At 42.4% G+C, this 24956-nt stretch overlaps 1 protein-coding gene across 4 annotated transcripts in view; it reads left to right on the top strand.

The window, feature by feature from the left end:
- Positions 1–24956, top strand: part of MEMO1 (mediator of cell motility 1) — a 715696-nt gene that overhangs the window by 341997 nt on the left and 348743 nt on the right. For all 4 annotated transcript variants that reach the window (XM_068231917.1, XM_068231916.1, XM_068231919.1 and 1 more), the window contains exon 6: positions 23904–24046. In XM_068231917.1, the coding sequence (XP_068088018.1) occupies positions 23904–24046 (143 nt within the window). The remainder of the gene's footprint in view (positions 1–23903; positions 24047–24956) is intronic.

Genomic DNA, 24956 nt, shown 5'->3' with positions numbered 1-24956 from the left:
AGGGAACCATGTACCACCTAAAGAGTAGTTTATAGTTTACTTCAACTAAGTCAGCATTTATAGAGATTTTGGGGATGTTAGCCCATATATCTGAAAGATCATCAGAATCTATCAAGATATTTAGGTCTTTTTTCCCAGTCAGCGATATACTTTGGCTTGTGCTTAGATTGTTCGTAGGATAGTGCCTTGTATATAGTTGAGATGATTCCTGGGGAGAACGGATCAAAGGCACAAATATGTTCAAATGGTGTTCTAGTTAATGGGGATTCTGTATAGGAAAGATGAGTTTTAACGAAGTGAGAAATCTGGAGATGCCGGAAGGTTTCGGTGGAGGGGAGCCGTTTGTGTTCACGTGGGGAGGCTATGAACTTCATTCCAGTGTCAGTAGATAGAACATAAACTTTGGTGAGATGAGTTAACCCACCAGTGGAAGCTGGCAGGGGACTCCAAAGCCGCAGGGAAAGAGGGGTTACCCATAAAGTAAGCCAGCGGTCTATGGGGAGATAGAAGGTTCCCGAAGTATTTGCAACTATCCCAAACCGACAGAGAATGTTTAACCCATTCGCGTTCCGTCGTTTTCACTTGAGCAATGTTCACCTCCCATTGATTAGCCTATAACTTTATCACTACTTATCACAATGAACTGATCTATATCTTGTTTTTTCCACCACTAATTAGGTTTTCTTTGGGGGGTACATTTTGCTAAGAGCCACTTTACTGTAAATGCATTTTAACAGGAAGAATAAGAAAAAAACAGAAAAAATTAATTTTCAGTTTTCAGCCATTATAGTTTTAAAATAATACATGCCTCCATAATTAAAACTCACGTATTGTATTTGCCCATATGTCCCGGTTATTACACCGTTAAAATTATGTCCCTATCACAATGTATGGCGACAATATTTTATTTGGAAATGTGCATTTTTTCCGTTTTGCATCTATCACGATTTACAAGTTTAAAATAAATATATAGAGATATTTCATCTTTACATTGATATTTTAAAAAGTTTAGACCCTTAGGTAAATATTTACATGTTTTGTTTTTTTATTGTAATGTTGTTTTTTTTTTTTTTTTTATATTAAACATTTTATTTGGGTATTTTTGGGAGGGTGGGATGTAAACAATAGTTTTATAATGTAAATGTGTCTTGAGTTTTATTTTTTTTACTTTTAGTTGTAGTTTTACTTTTTGGCCACAAGATGGCAGCCATGAGTTTGTTTACATGACGTCACTCTAAGCGTAACATACGCTTAGAGAGACGCATGGGGGAGGCAACAGCCAGAAAAAGCGAAGCTTCCGAGAGAAGCTGTCGCTTTTTCAGCGGGGGAGAGGAATCAGTGATCGGGCACCATAGCCTGATTCACTGATTGCCTGGCTAACAAACCACGGGCCGTGACAGCGCGTGCAAGTGCGCGATCGGCCGCGGGAGCGCGCATGGTTCCTGGACGTAGTTTCTACGTCCAGGAACTAAAATAGGTTAATTATGAGGTTAGTTATTGTACTTCTGTCAGCAGGAGTGATTCAAAGGAAATTGTATTTTCAAATATCTTGCTTTTGAAGTTATCCTTAATACAGTGCTAAAGTTGGGTATCCTACTTTCTATATCTTTATGCTATAGGAACACTATCTACCAACAATGGGCTTTTTAACCATGCAATTCACATGGACATTATCCTTTGATTAGTAACCTGTATAAATAGAACTTATATTGTGTCAAGATATTCTAAACTGAACTTCTGTTATTCCTATCCGGCATATTGAACTATATACTGGTTGTAAGTGTTTATTTTTTGATACATTCTTCAATAAAAAGAGTTTTGAAAAAAACAAAACTTGTAAATATTTAATTATTTGTGTGGCATTAGTTTAAAGAGAATCTGTATTGTTAAAATCGCACAAAAGTAAACATACCAGTGCGTTAGGGGACATCTCCTATTCCCCTCTGTCACAATTTTGCCGCTCCCCGCCACATTAAAAGTGGTTAAAAACAGTTTTAAAAAGTTTGTTTATAAACAAACAAAATGGCCACCAAAACAGGAAGTAGGTTGATGTACAGTATGTCCACACATAGAAAATACATCCATACACAAGCAGGTTGTATACACCCTTCCTTTTGAATCTCAAGAGATCATTTGTGTGTTTCTTTCCCCCTGCAGTTCTCATGCACTGAAGTTTCAGGCTGCTCGTTTCTTCCTGCAAACAGCTTTGCCTTTGTCTGTAATTCCTCAGTATGTTGAAAGCCCAGCCAGCTCAGAGGACGATTTATTCAGCTTGTAAAAGATAAGAGAGAAGAGAGAAGCTGCCCTAATCTAAATAATACACAGCCAGTGTGCATAGAGGGGCCTGGAAAGGGGAGTGCATAGCAGATCCACAACACTGAAGAACTTGGCAGCCTTCCAGACACAGGCCGACAAGTCTGACAGGGGAAAGATACATTGATTTATTACAGAGACTGTGATAGTAGAAAGTGCTGCAGTAAGCCAGAACACATTAGAATAGTTTTTGGAACTTGTAGGATGATAAAAAACAGGATGCAATTTTTGTTACGGAGTCTCTTTAAGCAGAATGTGATCACATCTTATGTGACCAATTTGTACAGAAATCCATATGATTACAGGGAGTTCACATACTTTTTCTTGCTACTGTACATACATACATACATATTGTCCACTTCATTCTCCTTGTCATGTGGCCTATAGATCTCTTGCTTATACCACTTTATCTCGTAAGAAACGTAATTTTCCACCTGTCTTTCATATTCTCAATTTTCCTGGCTCTGCCTGCTTCTCCCTTATAACTTTGTATATTTTCAGAAAAGATACACATTCTTGTTAACCAGCCTGCAAAAGAGGGTGATTCCACATTTTTCCATCCTTCTGCAATCATACTCTTTGCAATTATTGCAGGGCTGTGGAGTCGGAGTCGAGGAGTCGGGGCAATTTTGGGCACCTGGGGTCGGAGTTGGAGTCGTTGATTTCATAAACTGAGGATTTGGAGTCGGCTGATTTTTGTACAAAATCCACATCCCTGTTAAGTATTAGACTAAGGAGTCGGAGTCGAGGAGTCGGAGTCTGAGCCATTTTGATTTCATAAACTGAGGAGTTGAAGTTGGAGTCGGAAGATTTTTGTACCGACTCCACAGCCCTGAATTATTGTATGAATTTCTTTGAGTTTTTTGTAAAGTTGTTGTCTGTTGGTAAGATACAGGGAGTGCAGAATTATTAGGCAAGTTGTATTTTTGAGGAATAATTTTATTATTGAACAACCATGTTCTCAATGAACCCAAAAAACTCATTAATATCAAAGCTGAATATTTTTGAAAGTAGTTTTTATTTAGTTTGTTTTTAGTTTTAGCTATTTTAGGGGGATATCTGTGTGTGCAGGTGAATATTACTGTGCATAATTATTAGGCAACTTAACAAAAAAAAAATATACCCATTTCAATTATTTATTTTTACCAGTGAAACCAATATAACATCTCAACATTCACAAATATACATTTCTGACATTAAAAAACAAAACACAAACAAATCCGTGACCAATATAGCCAGCTTTCTTTGCAAGGACACTCAAAAGCCTGCCATCCATGGATTCTGTCAGTGTTTTGATCTGTTCACCATCAACATTGCGTGCAGCAGCAACCACAGCCTCCCAGACACTGTTCAGAGAGGTGTACTGTTTTCCCTCCTTGTAAATCTCACATGTTATGATGGACCACAGGTTCTCAATGGGATTCAGATCAGGTGAACAAGGAGGCCATGTCATTAGTTTTTCTTCTTTTATACCCTTTCTTGCCAGCCACGCTGTGAAGTACTTGGACGCGTGTGATGGAGCATTGTCCTGCATGAAAATCATGTTTTTCTTAAAGGGACTCCGAGCTCTGAAAAAAAAGGAAAGTTGTACTCACCAGGGGCTTTTTCCAGCCCAGTGCTGGTCGGGAGGTCCCACGCCGGCGTCCTGGCTCCTCTCCTTCTCCCCGCTCCGGAATGGCTGGCAGGCCGCAGCCCGGGCGACACTCTCCCGAGTGTCGGGCTGCTTCTTCCGCATATGACGCGGATTACGTCACACGCCGGCCGCCTCGCGTCATCACGGCGGCCGGCGTGAAAGTACTGCACATGCGCGCTTTGTTCGCGCATGCGCAGTACTTTCACGCCGGCCGCCGTGATGACGCGAGGCGGCCGGCGTGTGACGTAATCCGCGTCATATGCGGAAGAAGCAGCCCGACACTCGGGAGAGTGTCGCCCGGGCTGCGGCCTGCCAGCCATTCCGGAGCGGGGAGAAGGAGAGGAGCCAGGACGCCGGCGTGGGACCTCCCGACCAGCACTGGGCTGGAAAAAGCCCCTGGTGAGTACAACTTTCCTTTTTTTTCAGAGCTCGGAGTCCCTTTAAAGGATGCAGACTTCCTGTACCACATCTTGAAGAAGGTGTCTTCCAGAAACTGGCAGTAGGACTGGGAGTTGAGCTTGACTTCATCCTCAACCCGAAAAGGCCCCACAAGCTCATCTTTGATGATACCAGCCCAAACCAGTACTCCACCTCCACCTTGATGGCGTCTGATTCGGACTGGAGCTCTCTGCCCTTTACCAATCCAGCCACGGGCCCATCCATCTTGCCCATCAAGACTCACTCTCATTTCATCAGTCCATAAAACCTTAGAAAAATCAGTCTTGAGATATTTCTTGGCCCAGTCTTGACGTTTCAGCTTGTGTGTCTTGTTCAGTGTTGGTCGTCTTTCAACCTTTCTTACCTTGGCCATGTCTCTGAGTATTGCACACCTTGTGCTTTTGGGCACTCCAGTGATGTTGCAGCTCTGAAATATGGCCAAACTGGTGGCAAGTGGCATCTTGGCAGCTGCACGCTTGACTTTTCTCAGTTCATGGGCAGTTATTTTGCGCCTTGGTTTTTCCACACGCTTCTTGTGACCCTGTAGACTATTTTGAATGAAACGCTTGATTGTTCGATGATCACGCTTCAGAAGCTATTTTTGACTTTTCTGAGCCTGTCAAGTCCTTCTTTTGACCCATTTTGCCAAAGGAAAGGAAGTTGCCTAATAAATATGCACACCTGATATAGGGTGTTGATGTCATTAGACCACACCCCTTCTCATTACAGAGATGCACATCGCCTAATATGCTTAATTGGTAGTAGGCTTTCGAGCCTATACAGCTTGGAGTAAGACAACATGCATAAAGAGGATGATGTGGTCAAAATACTCATTTGTCTAATAATTCTGCACTCCCTGTAAATCCAAAAAGTATGGATAAATGGGTGTGTGAAATGTATTTCTCTGTATATAGTAGAGATAACAATCTGGAGTAGACCAGCCTCCCTCCTTTTTGTTTTAGAACACATTTTCCTTCTGATATTGGCCCATATGAATTTCTGAAATACGTTATGCCAGTCTTTAAACCATGGCCAAGTTTGAATGTAAGATATTGTATAGCTAATAAGATTTTTGCCAATATATTCATTTTTATAATTGAAGTAAGGTCTATCCCATGTGTTAAAGGGACTCCGAGCAGTGCCTGTGGGTATGCCTTTAAGCATACCCACAACTTATTAATTATATCCTCACACCTACCAGCATGATGTTTGTAATTCTATCCCCCTGGGTTCCTTGTATTTCATTGCATTGCACTGAATGGAGCTGCCGACACTGGGGAAAGTGTCGTCCTGCATAATACAATGCTGAATAAGGAATCCAAGATGGCGGCCGCGATTTCGATCGCGAAAACAACGAAAACTAAAAGGCGTAGGGTGGCGGTTTATATATCATTGGAAAGGGGAGAAAAAGCGCTTCAAAATGGTATGCATCTTTCCATAGTTACTGCACTGCTCGAAGTCCCTTTAAGTTTCTTTCTGCTTTCTTTGATAATTTTCGCTTCAAATACATTTTTTCCAAGATATCAGAATGAGCCGCTATGCCATATAAAATTGATATTCTCCTTGTTTTTTTGTTTTGTACCTACTGTACATACCAAATCCAGTATTGTTGATTTCCCTTCATTAATTTTGAAATTAGATAGTAAGCTAAAGTTCTTTATTATATCTTTACATCTTTGTATGTATTCTAGTGGGTTGGTTATGGTTGGTAAGAGGTCGTCATTGTCAGGAACCGGCCCGCGGCACACCTGCGTATACGGTTCCCGACTGCGGGTTTGACCAGATCAAGAGGGGAAGCAGCCTTAGTCAAGCTAAAACAAGGCTGGGACCCCTCAGAACACCTCTCACTGCCACCACTAGCGGTTCGCTAGACACTTCCACTCTGCTGTCGAGTCCTCAGCTCGCACTCCGCGTTTTCGTATTCGGGTCAGCTTTGCGCTTAGGCCGAATACGGGAACGCCCCACACACACACACAGTTGCAATCTTACGCTGTAGTGAAGCAAAACCACTAACAGTCGTTCCGAACGATACTGTTAGCCACTCAGCTGTCGCTACTCGCACTGGCGGTTTTCGTACGTTGGGTCAGCTGCGCGCTTTAGGCCAACGTATGACAAATGCCCCCACACACAATGCAATTACAATTTCATATGGTAGTATTGCTCAAGCATACAATTAGGCATGGACTTATACACACTTCAATCTCTTCTAGGCTATGAGTGTTAGTTTAGTACAGCAAAAGTCAAGCTTATTAAATAATAATTTAATATTCCAGGAAAAATGGAAGTGGAACAATGCAGAACAGAATATATACAAAAGATTACAAAAACAAAATAAAAAGTTACAAAGATAAAAGTTACAAAAATACACACAAAGCGATTTTGCTTACCAAAATAAACGGGGAAATAAACGTACCAGCGTATCGATCTGGCATTGTTGCGGGAGTACGCACTTCTAGGCAGGAACCAGGTTAGTTCTAGCCGTGTGGACTACCTCCAAGAACTACAAGTTGTGGCTATCCTAGCTGCGGTTTTATACTGAGAGATATGCCTGGAGGCTGCAAATTCCTTGGGGAGGGGAGGAACTAGTTTTTAATTAAATCTCAGACATATTCTATTTCCAGGTAGAAGTCTATACATCAAAAGATTGTGAAGTGAGGCTTTCAACTCCAGGTGAAAACTTGATCAAGGCTTCCTCCCTTTATTTCCTAGCATCAAAGCTTTCCTGTCTCAGCCCTTAAAGTCTGCAGAGATTTCCAACCCCCTTCCAATAGATGTAATTTACAGGGTATCGTTTGCACCTCCACCAATAATTCAATTTCCACAGGTAAAAAATGGTATCAAAAGGACTTCACCCCTTCACCCATTTCCAGTAGGCTGACATGTAAATTTCAAACATTCCTGTGTTAGTCTCCAGACTGGGGTAGTCTTGCTTTGTGTATTGAGACAATGGGCCGTCTCCTGAGTTCAAAAAGCCAGGCAGATAATCCCATTAGCAGGGAACCACTCTCAAAGGAACTGCATACAGAAAAGTACTTTATGGTCAAGACAATCACCCATTTCCTGGCCCCAAGCAACTCAAGGCAACAGCTCCCTTCTAGCAGACCTACACGGAACACAGGCAGAAAAATGAAAGAATATGTTCCGTTATTATCCTTAACATCATCAGCACCCCAATATATCACCACAGTCATCATAGGCTAATATTTCTATTTGTTCATCTCCAATATCCACACCTCCTTTTTTTCCTCATCTTTTTGAATTGCTTTTATGAGTAAACATAGATTAACCCCCCTGGCGGTATGAAAAATTCTGCCAGGGGGCAGCGCAGCATTTTTTGTTTTTTTTAAAATCATGTAGCGAGCCCAGGGCTCGCTACATGATAGCCGATGCTCAGCGGCATCCCCCCGCCCGCTTCGATCGCCTTCGGCGATCTCCGATCAGGAAATCCCGTTCAAAGAACGGGATTTCCTGGAGGGCTTCCCCCGTCGCCATGGCGATGGGGCGGGATGACGTCACCGTCATTGGGAGTCCCGATCCACCCCTCGGCAGGCAGCGCACGGGGTCTGGGGGGGCCCGCGCGCCGCAACGGATAGCGGCGATCGGGCATGGGCCGGTGGCGATCAGTGTGCTGGCGCAGCTAGCAAAGTGCCCATCAAAAAAAAAAGCGTCCAGCAAAAAAAAAATTATGTAAATCGGCCCAGCAGGGCCTGAGCGGCACCCTCCGACGGCTTACCCCGTGTCACACACGGGGTTATTGCTAAGGAGGTTAAATAAGTAGGTGATAGTGGGCAGCCCTGTCTTACTCTATTTTGAATCCCGAAATTTTCTGCTATATAGTTATTAAACTTTACCCCAGCTGTTTGATTTTCATAGAGCCTTTTTATTCTTCCAATAAAACTTTCACCTATGCCATACTTAAAGGAGTTATCAGGCATATTCAAAGAAAATAAGCTTATTCTACTTACCCGGGGCGTCCTCCAGCCCCAAGCTCCCAGCATGTCCCTCACCGCAGCTCTCCCCACGGCCGTTCGCTGCAGCTCGCTTCCGGTCCCCGGCGATGAAGTCAGGCCGACATCCAGGTATTGTACTGCGCCTGCGCGTGCGGCACTGTCAATCACCGCCACGTGGACCGGAGCGGACTGCGCAGAAGTGCCAAGCGTATATTGGACCCCTAGCTGTGAGATACTCCTGTTTATTGCCTGAAGAAGCGGGGTTTTGCCTGCGAAACGCGTTGCTATTTGTTCTAGGAGTATGTGAATAAATTGTTTCTACCTCAATCGACAGCATTGTCTGTTTTGTGGTTGGTTTGTCTACCACCGCCTCCCAATCGGTTTAAACGTTTTTAGCAAGTTTTATCTTTTGCCGCCTCTGTACATCTCTACAAGTCATTTAAGCTTTGTTTAATTCTGCCCTGATCTGAGTGACTATTATTGATGATTCTCAGCAGGTATTTACAGTGGGATGCGAAAGTTTGGGTAACCTTGTTAATCTTCATGATTTTTACTATATAAATTGTTGGTTGTTAAGATATAAAATGTCAGTTAACTACTTGCTGACTGCTCCACACCAATTAGTGTGAGCAGTGCGGCAGCCCCAGGACCACTCCACGCCGATTGGCGTAAATGGCCTGAGTGGCTCTAGCTGGGCATAAGCGCGCGCATCTCCGGCATTTTACTCCACCCCTCTGTGTCTTCCGCCCGTCAGCCAGATAGCAGCGCCGGCGGGCGGCTATTATTCAAACGGGCCAATAGTAATGTATAATACACGTTGTTTTGGAAACCACGTCTATTATATGCGCTACCTCCTCCTCTGGTAGTCACTGTGTCTGGGATCGACCACCACAGAGGACGGCAGCCCTGCACGTGAGCCCTGCACCACATTGCCCCCCCCGCGATTGCCCTGATCACCCCTCACTGCCCCTGGCAGGCGTCTGACTGAGGTCTGATTGACATCTGGTTGCCTGTCACCAGCTCTGATTGAGGTCTAACGACATCGGCGCTGGTTGACCTTTGTCTGTTTCTGTTTGCATTTGATTGCGTTTGATTACTTCTGATTGCATTTGATTGCCTCTGATTGTTTTCCATTGCGATCTGATTGCCTCCGATTGTATCTGATTGCCCTCTGATCACCATTTTTTTTTCTGATCACTGCAAAACCAAAACCCAATAGCTGTGGCTCTCTAAAGATCAGTTTTGATATTTTTTTTTTTTTTATCAAAACTGGGTGATCGCAGCTTTTTTTTACTTCACCAGTACTTCCATTTGCTAGACAGGTGCTGTTTTTCCTCAGTAGTCTCAGTGCAATACCCCCTAAATTTAGCAGCCCAAAATGACAAGAAAGGGGTATTACCCATAAGAGGCCTACAGGATTCTGGCCGAGTCGGGTGAGAGCAATTGGAACGTCTCATCCAATGAATCATCCGGGTCAGAATACGAACCTGTAGACAGCAGTGGCTCTCTATCTGATAGTTCTGATGATGAGGTTGAGGTCCCTGCTAGCGCTAGGCGTACCCGACCCCATGTCTTTGGACCACAGGTGGCTTCATGAGCCCCTGATGAGTCAATGTGGTGACGAAATGCATAGGGCGGAGCTTTTGACGCACATGACTGGATGAGGAAGTAGTGCCGGTGGGAGAGGGAGCGAGAGACGATCTGACGCTGGAGCAGCTGAGTGGTTCCCGGGACCCCAACTGTTATACTATGCACTCTTACCCTGCGAGGCTTGTGAGTGCACTCTGTTTTTAAATTCTTTATTAAACTTACGGAATTACGCTATGTTTGGCCTTTCAGTTTACAGCATGAACTGGGTTTTATGACAATAGGAAGCAGTGAAACTACTCGTTACCCCCTCATATTCTCAATCCCACCTCCGGAGATCTAGGAGGCCTAAGGGGGGTGTCCTAGCGCTGGTGCTGGCTAAGGTGGTAATTTAATATACAAAGCTGGATTACTCTGGTGGCGGTTTTGCTGTAAGACAATAATTTTGGTCGCAGTATTACGCTATATATTTTTTTTATTGTTTCTTTGCATGTGGATGTGATTGTCTGGGGACAAAAGATCAGAGGATCAGAGGACAGTTTATTGCTGCGACGGCTGGATCCGTGGAGCTTGCCTATATGGTGGAACTGTGAGACTTTTTTGATCTTGTGTGTCTTGGAGACAAGTGTGCGCGTTGCTATTAAGTTTGCCTTTGCTTCCAAACCTGCAATTGCTTCAGTCTGTATTGCCAGAAATCTAAATAATTGGTTGGCTGGGCTGAGGGATCATCTTATTGCAGGAACCCCTCGTGCAGAGATGCTTGAATCATTTCCAGTTATTTCACGTGCAGTTGCACTTCTAGCGGATGCTGCTACGGAATTTTTTAGAGCTGCTGCTAGAATTTCAGCCCTGATTAATACTACCAGGAGAGCGATATGGCTTAACACCTGGGAGGGGGATGTTGGCTCAAAGCAAAAATTATGTGCCATGAAGTTTGAGCGGGGCCTCCTTCTTGGCAAAGATCTTGAAGAGATTCTGGAAAGATCCTCTGGAAAGGGGAAGAAATTTCCAGATAAAAGGAAGAAAATGCAGGCACAGAGGTCCTTTCGGGGGAAAAAGCCCTTTTTTTCAAAAAGACCAAAGAACACAACTGCAAAAGAAAAGGTGGAGTTATCCTTCCACAAAGGGTAAATCCTCCTTTATCTTCAATAAAGGGCCCACTTCCGGGCCTAAAGAAAAGTGACATAATACCAGTGGGGGGAGACTCCTTCAGTTTGCAAATCAATGGAGTCAAGTTACCCAAATCAATTAATTTTGGATCTGAATGCCACGGGGTACAAAATCAAAGGAACAATGGTATCAAGGGTTTTACTCAAGAGTGTTCGTAAGAAAACCCTCAGGAAAATATTGTATGATCCTAAATTTGAAGTCATTAAATCCTTTCATTAAGGTTCTAAAATTCAGGATGGAGAATGTATTCTCGGTTCAGACTCTGATCCCGAAGGGATCCCTGAGGGATGCATATCCCTGAGGGATGCATATTTACATGTACCGATCCATCCCTCTTACCAGGGTTTCCTAAGGTTTGCAGTAGTTCTGGGAGACTCAATATGCCATTTTCATTACCAAGCTCTTCCCTTTGGTATCTCCACGGCTCCGCAGAGTTTTACAAAGATAATGACGGAGGTCACTGCCCATCTGTATCTGCTCCAGATGGAAATAATACCCTATCTGGACGATCTGCTTATATTAGCAGAATCAAAAGAAAGACTCATAGCAGAACTAGAACTGACTATACAGGTCTTGTCAAAACTAGGATGGCTCCTGAATGTGGAAAAATCAATGTTGATCCCGTCACAGAGGGTGATGTATCTAGGGTTTTGGATAGATGCATCACGGGAAATGACCTTTCTTCCAGAGGAAAAACAGGAAAGTAAAAAAAAACTTCACTCAGAGGCGCCATGTCTCTTCTGGGGCTAATGACTTGTGTCATCCCAGCGGTAGTGTGGGCCCAGAGTCATACCAGAATGCTACAAGAATGGGTTCTGAATCTCTTCAACCAAGGCAGGACTCCCTTGGATAGCAGATTTGTGCTGACCCAGTCGGTGAAGGATTAGCTTGGATGGTGGATACAGACATCCAATCTCAGTCAGGGCAAATATTGGCACCCTTCCCCAGTGGTAAGGATATATACGGATGCCAGTCACGAGGCTGGGGTGCCCATTGCACTCACTCACACACTCAGGGGGTATGGAATCAGGAAATTAGTGTGAAAACGTCAAACTTCAAGGAACTCATGGCTGTAAAATTGGCTCTGATTCATTTTTCTCCATTACTCAATCACACTCATGTTGTAATTCTATCAGACAACATACCGGTAGTCACAGTCTCCTATATTCAAAAGCAAGGGGGTACAAGGATCAGAGAGCTCAGAACCTTGGCTCTAGAGATTATAAAATGGGCAGAAGAAAATCTTCTATAACCTCCATTCATATAAAGGGCTCGCAAAATTTTTTGGCAGATCGACTGAGTCGGCCTCGATTTATGGAAGCAGAATGGTCCCTAAACGGGGAAGTCTATCAAAAAATCTCAAACATGTGGGGTTCCCCCAGAATAGACCTATTTGCGTCTCCTCTCAATACAAAGACCAAAATTTTTTCTTTTCCCTCGATCCATCCTTCCCGTTGGAGAGACTGGATGCTCTGGCAGTGCCATGGCCAAGGGGACTGTTGTATGCCTTCCCTCCATTCCCTCTAATTTCTCGAGCATTGTCGAAAGTAAAAAAGGGAAGCAGCTCGGTGATCTTTATAGCTCCGTTTTGGCCTCGCCGGATTTGGTTTCCAGAACTTTGTCGCCTGGCAACCCAGGGTCCGTGGTTCCTTCCTCCCAGGACAGACTTACTACTACAGGAGGGAGAGCTTCACCCAAGCCCGGGGAAATTTTCCCTGACAGCTTGGTTCTTGAATGGGAATCCCTAAAAACTAGGGGATTTTCAGATCGTGTGATTTCTACTATGGTAAATTGCAGGAAACTTACTACTAGAAAGATTTACTGCAAATTTTGGAAAGTTTTTTTTTGTGCTTGGAAGTTAAAAAAGGGAATTGTAAGTAATGATATCCCATTTATTTTAGATTTTCTTCAAGACTGTGTTGATTTGGGTTTAGCCCCTAGCACGTTACGGGTACAGGTGGCAACCCTTTTGTTATTTTTGAATGTTAGGGTGGCCAAGGAACAGGCCATTGATATTTTTTAAAGGCAGTCACTAGATCTAGGCCCCTGCCAGCAAAACTTTTTTCCCCATGGGATCTAAATTTAGTTTTGAAATCTTTGGTTAATGAGCCATATGAGCCTTTTAGATAAGGCTTCTCTAAAGGCTCTGACGTTTAAAACTGTATTCTTAGTTTCAGTGACCTCAGCACGTAGAATTGGAGATATACAATCCCTATCTGTAAAGGATCCTTTTATGCAGATTTTCCCAGATAGAATAGTCTTCAGGACAGATCCAGCGTATCTCCCCAAAGTTAGTTCTACCTTCCGCAGGTCCCAAGACATTACTATCCCGTCCTTTTGTGACCCTTCTTTAAATGACAAGAAAGCAGAATGGCATAGGCTAAATGTCAGGAGGACAGTTCTTGCCTATCTTGATGCTACCTCTTCTTTTGGGAGATCTAATCATCTTTTTGTTTCCTTTTTGGAAGCAAAGAAAGGGTTAAATGTATCTAAGGATACTATAGCTAGATGGCTCAGAGAAGTCATTTTATCGGCCTATAATACCTCAGGGTCAGTCACCTCCACAAACTATTAGGGCTCACTCGGTTAGGTCACTAGCAACCTCATGGGCTGAAAGGTCTGGCGCATCACTTGAGCAGATCTGCTAAGCGGCCATTTGGAAGAACTACCATACGTTGTCAAACATTACAGGGTGGACCTCCTCTCTAGCCAAGATATGTCTTTCGGCAGGAAGGTGTTACAGAACATCATCCCTCCCTAAGGCAATTTTGTTCCTCGTTGGGGTCTCATGTTTGGAGCCGTCCTGGAGGATGAGGAGAGAACTACGGGTAGAACTTACTGGTAGTGGTATTTCTACGAGTCCTCCAGGACGGCTACCTTAGTTCCCTCCCTATTTGGGTAAGATATCTGGGCTGCCTAAGTAGAGGATGGAGTAATTGTTACCTTTGTTCCTGTGTCCTGTCTACTCGACTAAATACTGAAAGGTGCTGTGTTCGGGGGTACTTTATGCAAAACGTGTACTGGGCGTGTTTCCTAGGGGGAGGAACTGGCTATCTCTTATGTTTGGAGCCATCCTGGAGGACTCGTAGAAATACCGCTACCGCTAAGTTCTACCTGTAGTTTGCAGCCTAGCTGTGCAAAGGGGCCCAAAGTCCAATCAGTACCTTTAGGATTTCACAGGTCAATTTTACTTCTTTGGTTTCCAGACTACTCCTCATGGTTTAGGGCTCCAAAAATAGAAGTATAGGAACCCCACAAGTGACCCCATTTTGGAAAGAAGACACCCAAGGTATTCCGTGAGGGATATGGTGAGGTAATAGATTTTATTTTTTGTCACAAGTTAGTGGAAAATGACACTTAGTGGAAATGGATTTTTTTTGTTTTTTCTCACAAACTTTTGACAAAAAATAAAATCATCTATGAACTCAGTATACCCCTTACGGAATACCTTGGGGCGTCTTCTTTCCAAAATGGGGTCACTTGTGGGGTTCCTGTACTGCCCTGGCATTTTAGGGGCCCTAAACCGTGAGGAGTAGTCTGGAAAAAATAAGTAAAATTGACCTGTGAAATCCTAAAGGCACTCATTGGACTTTGGGCCCCTTTGCACAGCTAGGGCTTGATTCACAAAGCGGTGATAACTGTTAGCACCCCTGTGAAAACCCCCTTAGCACGTCTAAACGAGCTTTTCACGCGTAAAACTTTAAGCGCGCACTGCACAGAGCGCAGGGCACTCCACGTGAAGTGTCCATTAAAGCCTATGGGACTTAACGCGCGATCTGATTGAGAAAACCGGTGCTAACCTACTTAGCACCCTGGTTAGCGCGCCTAAATACTTTAGACGTGCTAAGTAGGTTAGCACCGCATAGTGAATCAAGCCCCTAGGCTGCAAAAAAGTGTCACATGTGTGGTGTTGCTGAACTCAGAAGAAGTAGTATAATTTTATTTTATGGAGTCTTTCCACACATACCGGTACCCATGCTGGGTGGGAGAAATATCTCTGTAAATGACAACTTTGTGTAAAAAAAAAAAATTTCAAAAAATTGTCATTTACAGAGACATTTCTCACACACAGGATGGGTATGTGTGAAAAGACACCCCAAAACACATTATACTACTTCTCCTGAGTACGGCGATACCACATGTGTGACACTTTTTGCAGCCTAGCTTTGCAAAGGGGCCCAAAGTCCAATGAGTACCTTTAGGATTTCACAGGTCAATTTTCTCATTTGGTTTCCAGACTACTCCCCACGGTTTAGGCCCCCTAAAATGTCAGGACAGTATAGGAATCCCACAAGTGACCCTATTTTGGAAAAACACCCCAAGGTATTCCGTGAGGGGTATGGTGAGTTCATAGAAGATTTTATAATTTTTGTCACAAGTTAGTGGAAAATGACACTTTGGCTATCATTCATAAAGGAGCTGTCGGTAAGGGGAATGAATGCAGGAAAACACCACTGCCAGTATTTTAGACTTCTGGGTGGGCATTCATAAAAATGTATCCATGTGTGGTAGCAGTGCGGAGATTCCCCGAACTAGGCAGGCGGTAGGCAGGCGGAAGGGTTGCGGAGACACGGATGCTGCCGAGTTGATACATTTCTCCGTGTTCCGCTCTGCTGCAGCTGCCTGGGAGGTCTGTGTGTCTCCATTCACTTACATTAGTATCGCCACATCAGAGTGAGTGCTACTTCCCGACCTCACACCGCTTGCGGTGATCTTCATGAATTAACATTTTGCTACATTTGTTCCGATAATCACCGCACAAGGCGGTGATTTATCACTCTGCTCGGTAGTGTCATTTTTTCATGTGGAAAGAGCCTTTATGAATGCTGAGTTTGCCGAGTGTTCGGTAAAGTCAGCTGTTTTATGCATTTCCGCATGCGGAAATGCTTTATGAATGATAGCCTTTGGGCCATATGCAATTAACTTTTTGTCCTGAATTTTCACCTAGGTGATATTTTTAAACTTGTCAATAAAATGCCTTTTAAGCCACCAGAAAGCAAGAAAATACTCAAAATAATTTTGATAGTACTTTTTCATTTACGTTTTGGTACTTTTTAGTTGAAAAGTGCTGGAAAGTAATTTTAAATAAAAAATGAAAAGTTATCTCCTAGGAGAAAACTCAGGTGAAAAAGGGAATTGCATATGGACCTTTGTGAGAAAAAACAAAAAAAATAATTTCCACTAACTTGTGACAAAAAAATAAAATCTTCTAAGAACTCTGTATACCCCTTACGGAATACCTTGGGGTTTCTTCTTTCCAAAATGGGGTCACTTGTGGGGTTCCTGTACTGCCCTGACATTTTAGGGGCCCTAAACCATGAGGAGTAGTCTGTAAAAAATAAGTAAAATTGACTTGTGAAATCCTAAAGGTACTCATTGGACTTTGGACCCCTTTGCACAGCTAGGCTGAAAAAAAATGTGTCACGCATGTGGTATCGCCGTACTCTGAAGAAGTAGTATAATGCGTTTTGGGTGTATTTTTACACATACCCATGCCTGGGTGGGAGAAATAGCTCTGTAAATGGACAATTTAGTGTAAAAAAAAAACAGAAAAAGTTGTCCTTTACAGAGCTATTTCTCCCACCCAGCATGGGTATGCCCCAAAACACATTATACTCCTCCTGAGTATGGCGGTACCACACGTGTGACACTTATTTTTTTTTATTTTGCTGCCTAGCTGTGCAAAGGGGCCCCAATGAGTCCAATGAGCACCTTTAGACTTTACAGGGGTGCTCACAATTTAGCCCCCCAAAATGCCAAGGTAGTGTAAGTACCCTACAAGTGACTCAATTTTGGAAAGTAGACACTCCAAGGTATTCACCGAGGGGCATGGCAAGTCCGTGGAAGATTTTTTTTTTTTTGTCACAAGTTGGCAGAAATGTAAACACTTTTTTTTCTAACTTGTGACAAAAAATAAAATTTGTTATGAACTCACTATGCCCCTCAGCAAATACCTTGGGGTGTCTTCTTTCCGAAATGGGGTCATTTGGTATTTTACTATCCTGGCATTTTAGCACCTCAAGAAACAAGACAGGTGCTCAGAAAAGCTGCTTCAAACTGTGCAAATTCACTTTTTTGTACCATAGTTTGTAAACGCTATAACTTTTACCCAAACCAATAAATGTACACTGATCGGATTTTTTTTTTATCAAAGACATGTAGCACAATAAATTTGGAGAAAAACTTGTATAAAATTTTTATTTTATTTAAAAAATGTTACCACACAAAGTTAAAAATATCAATTTTTTTGACAAAATTCCTTTTTTTTTTTTTGATGAATATAATAAAAACTAAAAATCGCAGCAGCAATCAAATAGCACCAAAAGAAAGCTGTATTAGTGACAGGAAAAGGAGGCCAAATTTGTTTGGGTGGTAAGTTGTATGACCAAGCAATAAACCGTTATAGCTGCAGTGGTCTGAATTGTAACAAATGGCCTGGTAACTAGGGGGGTTTAACACTGTGATCCTTAAGTGGTTAAATATATCAAAAAGGAGACACACACTGTGATATTTGAGAAGTGAAATGAAGTTTATTGAATTTAAAGAAAGTGTGCAATAATTGTTTAAACAAAATTAGGCAGGTGCATAAATTAAGCAACCACAAAAAAGAAACGAAATCAATATTTAGTAGATCCTCCTTTTGCAGAAATGACAGCCTCTAAATGTTTCCTGTAGGTTCCAATGTGAGTCTGGATTCTGGTTGAAGGTATTTTGGACCATTCCTCTTTACAAAACATCTCTAGTTCATTCAGGTTTGATGGCTTCCGAGCATGGACAGCTCTATTTAACTCACACCACAGATTTTCAATTATATTCAGGTCTGGAGATGGCCATTCCAGAGCGTTGTACTTGTTCCTCCTCCATGAATGCCTTAGTGGATTTTGAGCAGTGTTTTAGGGTCATTGTCTTGTTGAAAGATCCAGCCCCAGCGCTGCTTCAGCTTTGTCACTGATTCCTGGACATTGGTCTCCAGAATCTACTGATACTGAGTGGAATCCATGCTTCCCTCAACTTTGACAAGATTCCCAGTCCCTGCACTGGCCACACAGCCCCACAGCATGATGGAACCACCACCATATTTTACTGTAGGTAGCAGGTGTTTTTCTTGGAATGCTGTGTTCTTTTTCCTCCATGCATAACACCCCTTGTTATGCCCAGATAACTCAATTTTAGTTTCATCTGTCCACAGCACCTTATTCCGAAATGCAGCTGGCTTGTCCAAATGTGCTTTTGCATACCTCAAGCGGCTCTGTTTGTGCTGTGGGTGGAGAAAAGGCTTCCTCTGCATCACTCTCACATAAAGCATCTCCTTGTGTAAATGGTTGAACGATGCACAGTGACTCCATCTGCAGCAAGATCATGTTGTAGATCTTTGGTGCTGGTCTGTGGGTTGACTCTGACTGTTCTCACCATTTGTCGCTTCTGTCTATCTGAGATTTTTCTTGGTCTGCCACTTCGAGCCTTAACTTGAACTGAGCCTGTGGTCTTCCATTTCCTCAATATGTTTCTAAGGGCCCTTTTCCACCAGCGCGTTTGCGCTGGCTGAATCGCAAAACCGCAAACCGCTAGCGATTTTACAATCGCTACGGCTTGCTTTTTAACATAGGAATCGCGGTAGGTCATTTTAACTACCGCGATTCGCTTTTGTCGGGAACGCGAACGCGCGGCGGAGCGATAATTGCCGCGATTTTGCTATGCAGTGCATAGCATAGCAAAATCGCGTCCGCAAACGTCGGGGGAATCGCCGGTTTTGCGATTCAGCAATCGCTAGCGTTCAGCATGAACGCTAGCGATTGCAGGTGGAAAAGGGCCCTAACTGTGGAAACAGACAGCTGAAATCTCTGAGGCAGCTTTCTGTATCCTTCCCCTAAACCATGATGGTGAATAATCTTTGTCTCCAGGTCATTTGAGAGTTGTTTTGAGACCCCCATGTTGCTACACTTCAGAGAAAATTAAAAGAGGAGGGAAACTTACAATTGACCCCCTTAAATACTCTTTCTAATAATTGGATTCACCTGTGTATGTAGGTCAGGGGTCACTGAGCTTAGAAAGCCAATTTTAGTTCAAATAATGAGTTCTAAAGGTTTTGGAATCAATAAAATGATAACCGTGCCCAAATTTATGCACCTGCCTAATTTTATTTAAACCATTATTGTGCACTTTCTGTAAATCCAATAAACTTCATTTCACTTCTCAAATATCACTGTGCATTTCTCCTATATGATATATTTAATTGACATTTGTTTATCGTAACAACTAATGATTTATACTGGAAAATCATGACGATTAACAAGGTTGCCCAAACTTTCGCATTCCCATAGCTAGTTTATCAATCAGTTCCATAATGTTCTGCTTTTTTTCTTTGTTTATTTTACATTTAATACTAATTAGCCCCCCTCATCACACATTTCAATAGAATAGCTGCTGATACTGTTATCAAAATTTGTTTCATAGGATTCATTTATGTTTTGGGCAATTGTTTTCTTATTTCTTTGTCATCTAATAGAGTTGTGTCCATTCGCCATAATTTCTCACGCTGTTTGTCCGATCCTAGTTGTAAGCTTATTATTACTAGTGCGTGGTCTAAGAAAGAAATTCTGCCAATACTTACTTCATCTACTGTTAAAAAAGCTGATTGGGGGACTAGGAAATAGTCCAGTTTCGTAAGTGTCATGAACTTGTGAGTAATAAGTCTTTTTGGTGTATGTTTCATTCGCCAAGTGTCAACTAGCTTATGTGACCTAAGGATAGAGTTAAGTTTTGATAATTGTTTTTTGTGGTATACTACTTGTTTCTTTTCATAATTGGACTATTATATCTTCTGCTTTGGACTTAAAATCCTAAAAGGACATGGTCATTTCTACAAACTACTCAAACTATAATTAGTTATTATTTTCTCTTTTAATCCTTATTATTTTACTAAATCAATCTGTTTATATTCTGGAATCTTTTTATGCATTATTTTATTATAAAATAAACCATTAAAATCATTTGTCAAAGTACTTGTTCTGAATAGCTTTGCAAAGAGTCCCGCGTTTCCTGAGAGAACGTTACCATAACTGTTTTTTATTGATATTGTTATATTTTGCTATCTTTACAAAGCTTGCTGAATTAACCCCTTTTCATTACAGGACTAGCTAGAGTTAGATTTGCGTACTCGACGCTAATGTGAATTGGTGGCAGCTACCTGATGTCTATAGGGCAGTGATCTGCAAACTTGGCTCTCTAGCTGTTAAGGAACTACAAGTCCCACAAATCATTTGCCTTAATGAATCATGACTGTGGCTGTCAGACTCCCACAATGCATTGTGAGACTTGTAGTTCCTTAACAGTTGGAGAGCAAAGTTTGCAGATCACTGCTATAGGGGATTGCAGATTGTACCAACTGTACGTACAATCGAAATTGTATTGTATGTGGACTCGCCAACCAATTCAAAAGGTTACTTTGCCTGCAGTACTGAATGTCTTCAGGATTCCCTCAGGGTCTGAGGCTGAATGGTGAACTGCGTCAAAGGGAACAGGAATTGGAGGGTGATGTCATAATGTGTTCTCTGGATTTCTTAATTGTGCTTTATTCAGTGTCACAATGTTTTAAATTCTGGATATGTAGAATCAACAATAATTTTTATATTACCAATTTAGGACTATCTGCTTACTGTCTAACACTAACCCACCCTGACATAACAATACTCTTCCTAAACTCCTAATACTAACCTCCTCTCTCCATGATAATCAACGTTATCCTCCTCCTACCCCATCCCCAACACTAACCCTTCTAAAGCTAATAGGAATATATACCCTAGAGCAATATCCAGAGCTTGGCTACATTGTATCCAGACCCCGGCACCTCCACTGCATATTGCAGACATCCAATGTCCAAATTAACATTGCGGTAGCGCCCCAATTAATCTGACTCCTCTCTGTCTGGCTATTTTATGGATAAGCCTGTGTTTGGCAGATACCAGGAGAACAATATTTGTCTGACTGCAGTGTGCCAAGTGTGAAGTTTGGAGGGGGAATTATGGTGTGTGATGTTTTTACGGGTTGAGCTTGGCCCCTTAGTTCTAGCGAAACAAACTATGCATATATGAATACTTCAGGATACTAGCGAAAGGAACTATGGCTATATTAATGCTTCAGAATACCTAAACATTTTAGACAATTCCATGTTCCCAACTTTCTGGGAGCAGTTTGGGGATGGCCTCTTCCTGTTCTCAGATGACTGCACCTCAGTGCACAAAGCAAGGCCTGTAATGGCATGGCCGAGCATGTTGAGTGTGAAAGAACTTGACTGGACTGCACAGAGCACTGACCTAAACCCAACAGAACAACTTTAGGATGAATTACAGCAGAGACTGTGAACCAGGCCTTCTCGTCCATCATTAGTGTCTGAGCTCACAAATGCACTTTTGGAAGTATGGTCACAAATTCCCTTAAACCTTGTGGAAAGCCTTCCCAGAAGAATTAATTGAGTTATAGCTGTAAAGGGTGGGCCAGATCCATACTAAAGCCTATACAGTGGTTTGCAAAAGTATTCGTTGCCCTTGAAGTTTTCCACATTTTGTCATATTACTGCCATAAACATAAATCAATTTTATTGGAATTCCACATGAAAGACCATTACAAAGTGGTGTACACGAGAGAAGTGGAACAAAAATCGTACTTGATTCCAAACATTTTCTACAAATAAATAATTGCAAAGTGGGGTGTGCGTAATTATTCAGCCTCCTTTGGTCTGAGTGGAGTCAGTTGCCCATAAACATTGCCTGATGAGTGTTAATGACTAAAAAGAGTGCACCTGTGTGTAATCTAATGTCAGTACAAATACAGCTGCTCTGTGACGGCCTCAGAGGTTGTCTAAGAGAATGGGAGCAACACCACCACGAAGTCCAAAGAACACACCAGACAGGTCAGGGATAAAGTTATTGAAAAATTTAAAGCAGGCTTAGGCTACAAAAAGATTTCCAAAGCCTTGAATATCCCACGGAGTGCTGTTCAAGCGATCATTCAGAAATTGGAGGAGTATTGCACAATTATTATTATTATTTATTGTATTTATAAAGCGCCAACATATTACGCAGCGCTGCACAATAGATAAATGGGTTAACATACAAGGTAGAACATACAGGAAACTCACAACACAACAAGATCATGCAAATGATTTGATAACAGTACAGTGTCATAGGTCAAAATAGACTCTTCTATTCTACAAGAGGGGCGACTGTCAGTAAGATTGCATAATCAAGCTGGAAACACTAGGGAGGAGAGCCCTGCCAGAGGCTTACAATCTAAAGGGTGGGGATGGAGACAATAGGTGCATCTTTTGGGAGGGTGTCTAACAGAACATATTATGGTGCTGGTGTAGGGGGTATGCAAGCATGAGAATGTGAGTCTTGAGAGCTTGTTTGAAGGTATTAAAGGTGGGGGAGAGTCTGATGGCTGGTGGGAGCAAGTTCCAGAGAGTGGGGGCAGTCCTGCAATCGTGCATGTGACTATCGTACAAAACTGTAAACCTACCGAGACAAGGCCGTCCACCTAAACTCACAGGCCGAACAAGGAGAGCACTGATCAGAAATGCAGTCAAGAAGCCCATGGTGACTCTGGACGAGCTACAGAGATCTACAGCTCAGGTGGGGGAATCTGTCCATAGGACAACTATTAGTCGTGCACTGCACAAAGTTGGCCTTTATGGAAGAGTGGCAAGAAGAAAGCCATTGTTAACAGAAAAGCATAAGAAGTCCTGTTTGCAGTTTGCCACAAGCCATGTGGGGGACACAGCAAACATGTGGAAGAAGGTGCTCTGGTCAGATGAGACCAAAATATAACTTTTTTGGCCAAAATGCAAAACGCTATGTTTGGCGGAAAACTAACATTGCACATCACTCTGAACACACCATCCCCACTGTCAAATATGGTGGTGGCAGCATCATGCACTGGGGGTGCTTCTCTTCAGCAGTGAAAGGGAAGCTGGTCAGCGTTGATGGGAAGATGGATGGAGCCAAATACCGGACAATCTTGGAAGAAAACCTCTTGGAGTCTGCAAAAGACTTGAGACTGTGGCGGAGGCTCACCTTCAAGCAAGACAACGACCCTGAACATAAAGACAGGGCAACAATGGAATGGTTTAAAACAAAACATATCCATGTGTTAGAATGGCCCAGTCAAAGTCCAGATCTAAATCCAATCGAGAATCTGCGGCAAGATCTGAAATCTGTTGTTCACAAATGCTCTCCATCTAATCTGATTGAGCTGGAGCTGTTTTGCCAAGAAGAATGAGCAAGGATTTTAGTCTCTAGATGTGCAAAGCTGGTAGAGACATACCCTAAAAGACTGGCAGCTGTAATTGCAGCAAAAGGTGGTTCTACAAAGTATTGACTCAGGGGGCTGAATAATTACGCACACCCCACATTGCAGTTGTTTTTTTAAATGTTTGGAATCCTGTATGATTTTTGTTCCACCTCTCATGTGTACACCACTTTGTATTTGTCTTTCACGTGGAATTCCAATAAAAATTGATTCAGGTTTGTGGCAGTAATATGACAAAATGTGGAAACCGTCAAGGGGGCCGAATACTTTTGCAAGCCACTGTAGATCAAGAATGGGATGTCATTAAAATTCATGTTTGCACAAAGGCAGACATCCCAATATTTTGGCAGTATAGCGTAGGCGTGAATGGATCATGCTGATTATTTTTGTACTACAGTGCCAATTTAAATTATTTTTTCATAATGAGTAGTGTATTTCACAGTTTTCCTAGCATATCTAACTCTTGTTTTTTCCCACCCTCTCTCTTTCCATTATTTCTTTTCCAGCCATAAGGATGAGTTTACTATTGTTCCTGTATTGGTTGGAGCACTTAGTGAATCAAAGGAACAAGAATTTGGAAAACTGTTTAGTAAATATTTAGCAGATCCTTCGAACCTTTTTGTAATTTCATCAGATTTTTGCCACTGGGGTAAGAATTAACTTTTCTAATTATTGTTAAAATTTTGGTAGTTTGGTATAAATATTGATTGAAAACTTCTAATTCTCAACATGAGGTAGAAAGTATTCAAGAGAATGATGTTTTTATTATTATTATTTATATAGCACAAACAGCTTCCATAGCACTGTACATAATTCAAAATAAAATGGTGGGGAGCATAGATACACGAGACATCCAAAACTCTTCAGGCCACTTAGCGATACAAGTAAAAATACATACATGTTCAAATTATAAATTAAAGAAGGATAAGAAACACTAGGAGTAGGTCCCTGCCCTTGTGAGCTTACAGTCTGGAGGGTAGTGGGTTGGAGACACAAGGGAAGGAGACACATGGGTTAGCGGATGAGGAAGTGAACCTCCAATGCTACCTATAGCAAATTATAGGCTTGTCTGAACAGGTGTGTTTTGAGATTCTATTTGAAGGTTCCTGGGCTCGGAGCATGATGGACAGGCTGGAGGAGAGTGTTCCAAAGGACAGGTGATGCTCTTGAGAAGTCCTGAATGCGAGAGGAGTTGACCTAGCTAGAGGAAAAGAGGTGTGCTGGGAGCAGCAAAGGTTCTAGGTGGGATGGTATCTAGAGCTTAATGAAGAAATGCAAAGTGAGGAGTTTAGTCTGGATCCTTTGGGTAATAGGTAGCCAATGGAGAAATTGGCAGAAAGGGGCTCTGTGATAGGAGCGGGAGGAGAGGTAGATGAGATGGGCAGCAGAGTTCAGTAGGTGCTAGTTTGGTTTTTGGTAGACTGCAAAGTAGGGTGTTACAGTAGCCAAGGCTGCACATGAATCGCAAACATTCAAACAATTAAAGGAACACTATCAAACCAAGTGTTCTAAAATGACAATGTACAAATAATGTCTAAGTAGCAGTGTAAATATTTTTC

Source organism: Hyperolius riggenbachi, chromosome 4, assembly GCF_040937935.1.
Source record: "Hyperolius riggenbachi isolate aHypRig1 chromosome 4, aHypRig1.pri, whole genome shotgun sequence".
Lineage (NCBI taxonomy): Eukaryota > Metazoa > Chordata > Amphibia > Anura > Hyperoliidae > Hyperolius > Hyperolius riggenbachi.
Note: the sequence above shows the minus strand (reverse complement) of the source record. Positions and strands in the feature narration are given on the sequence as shown.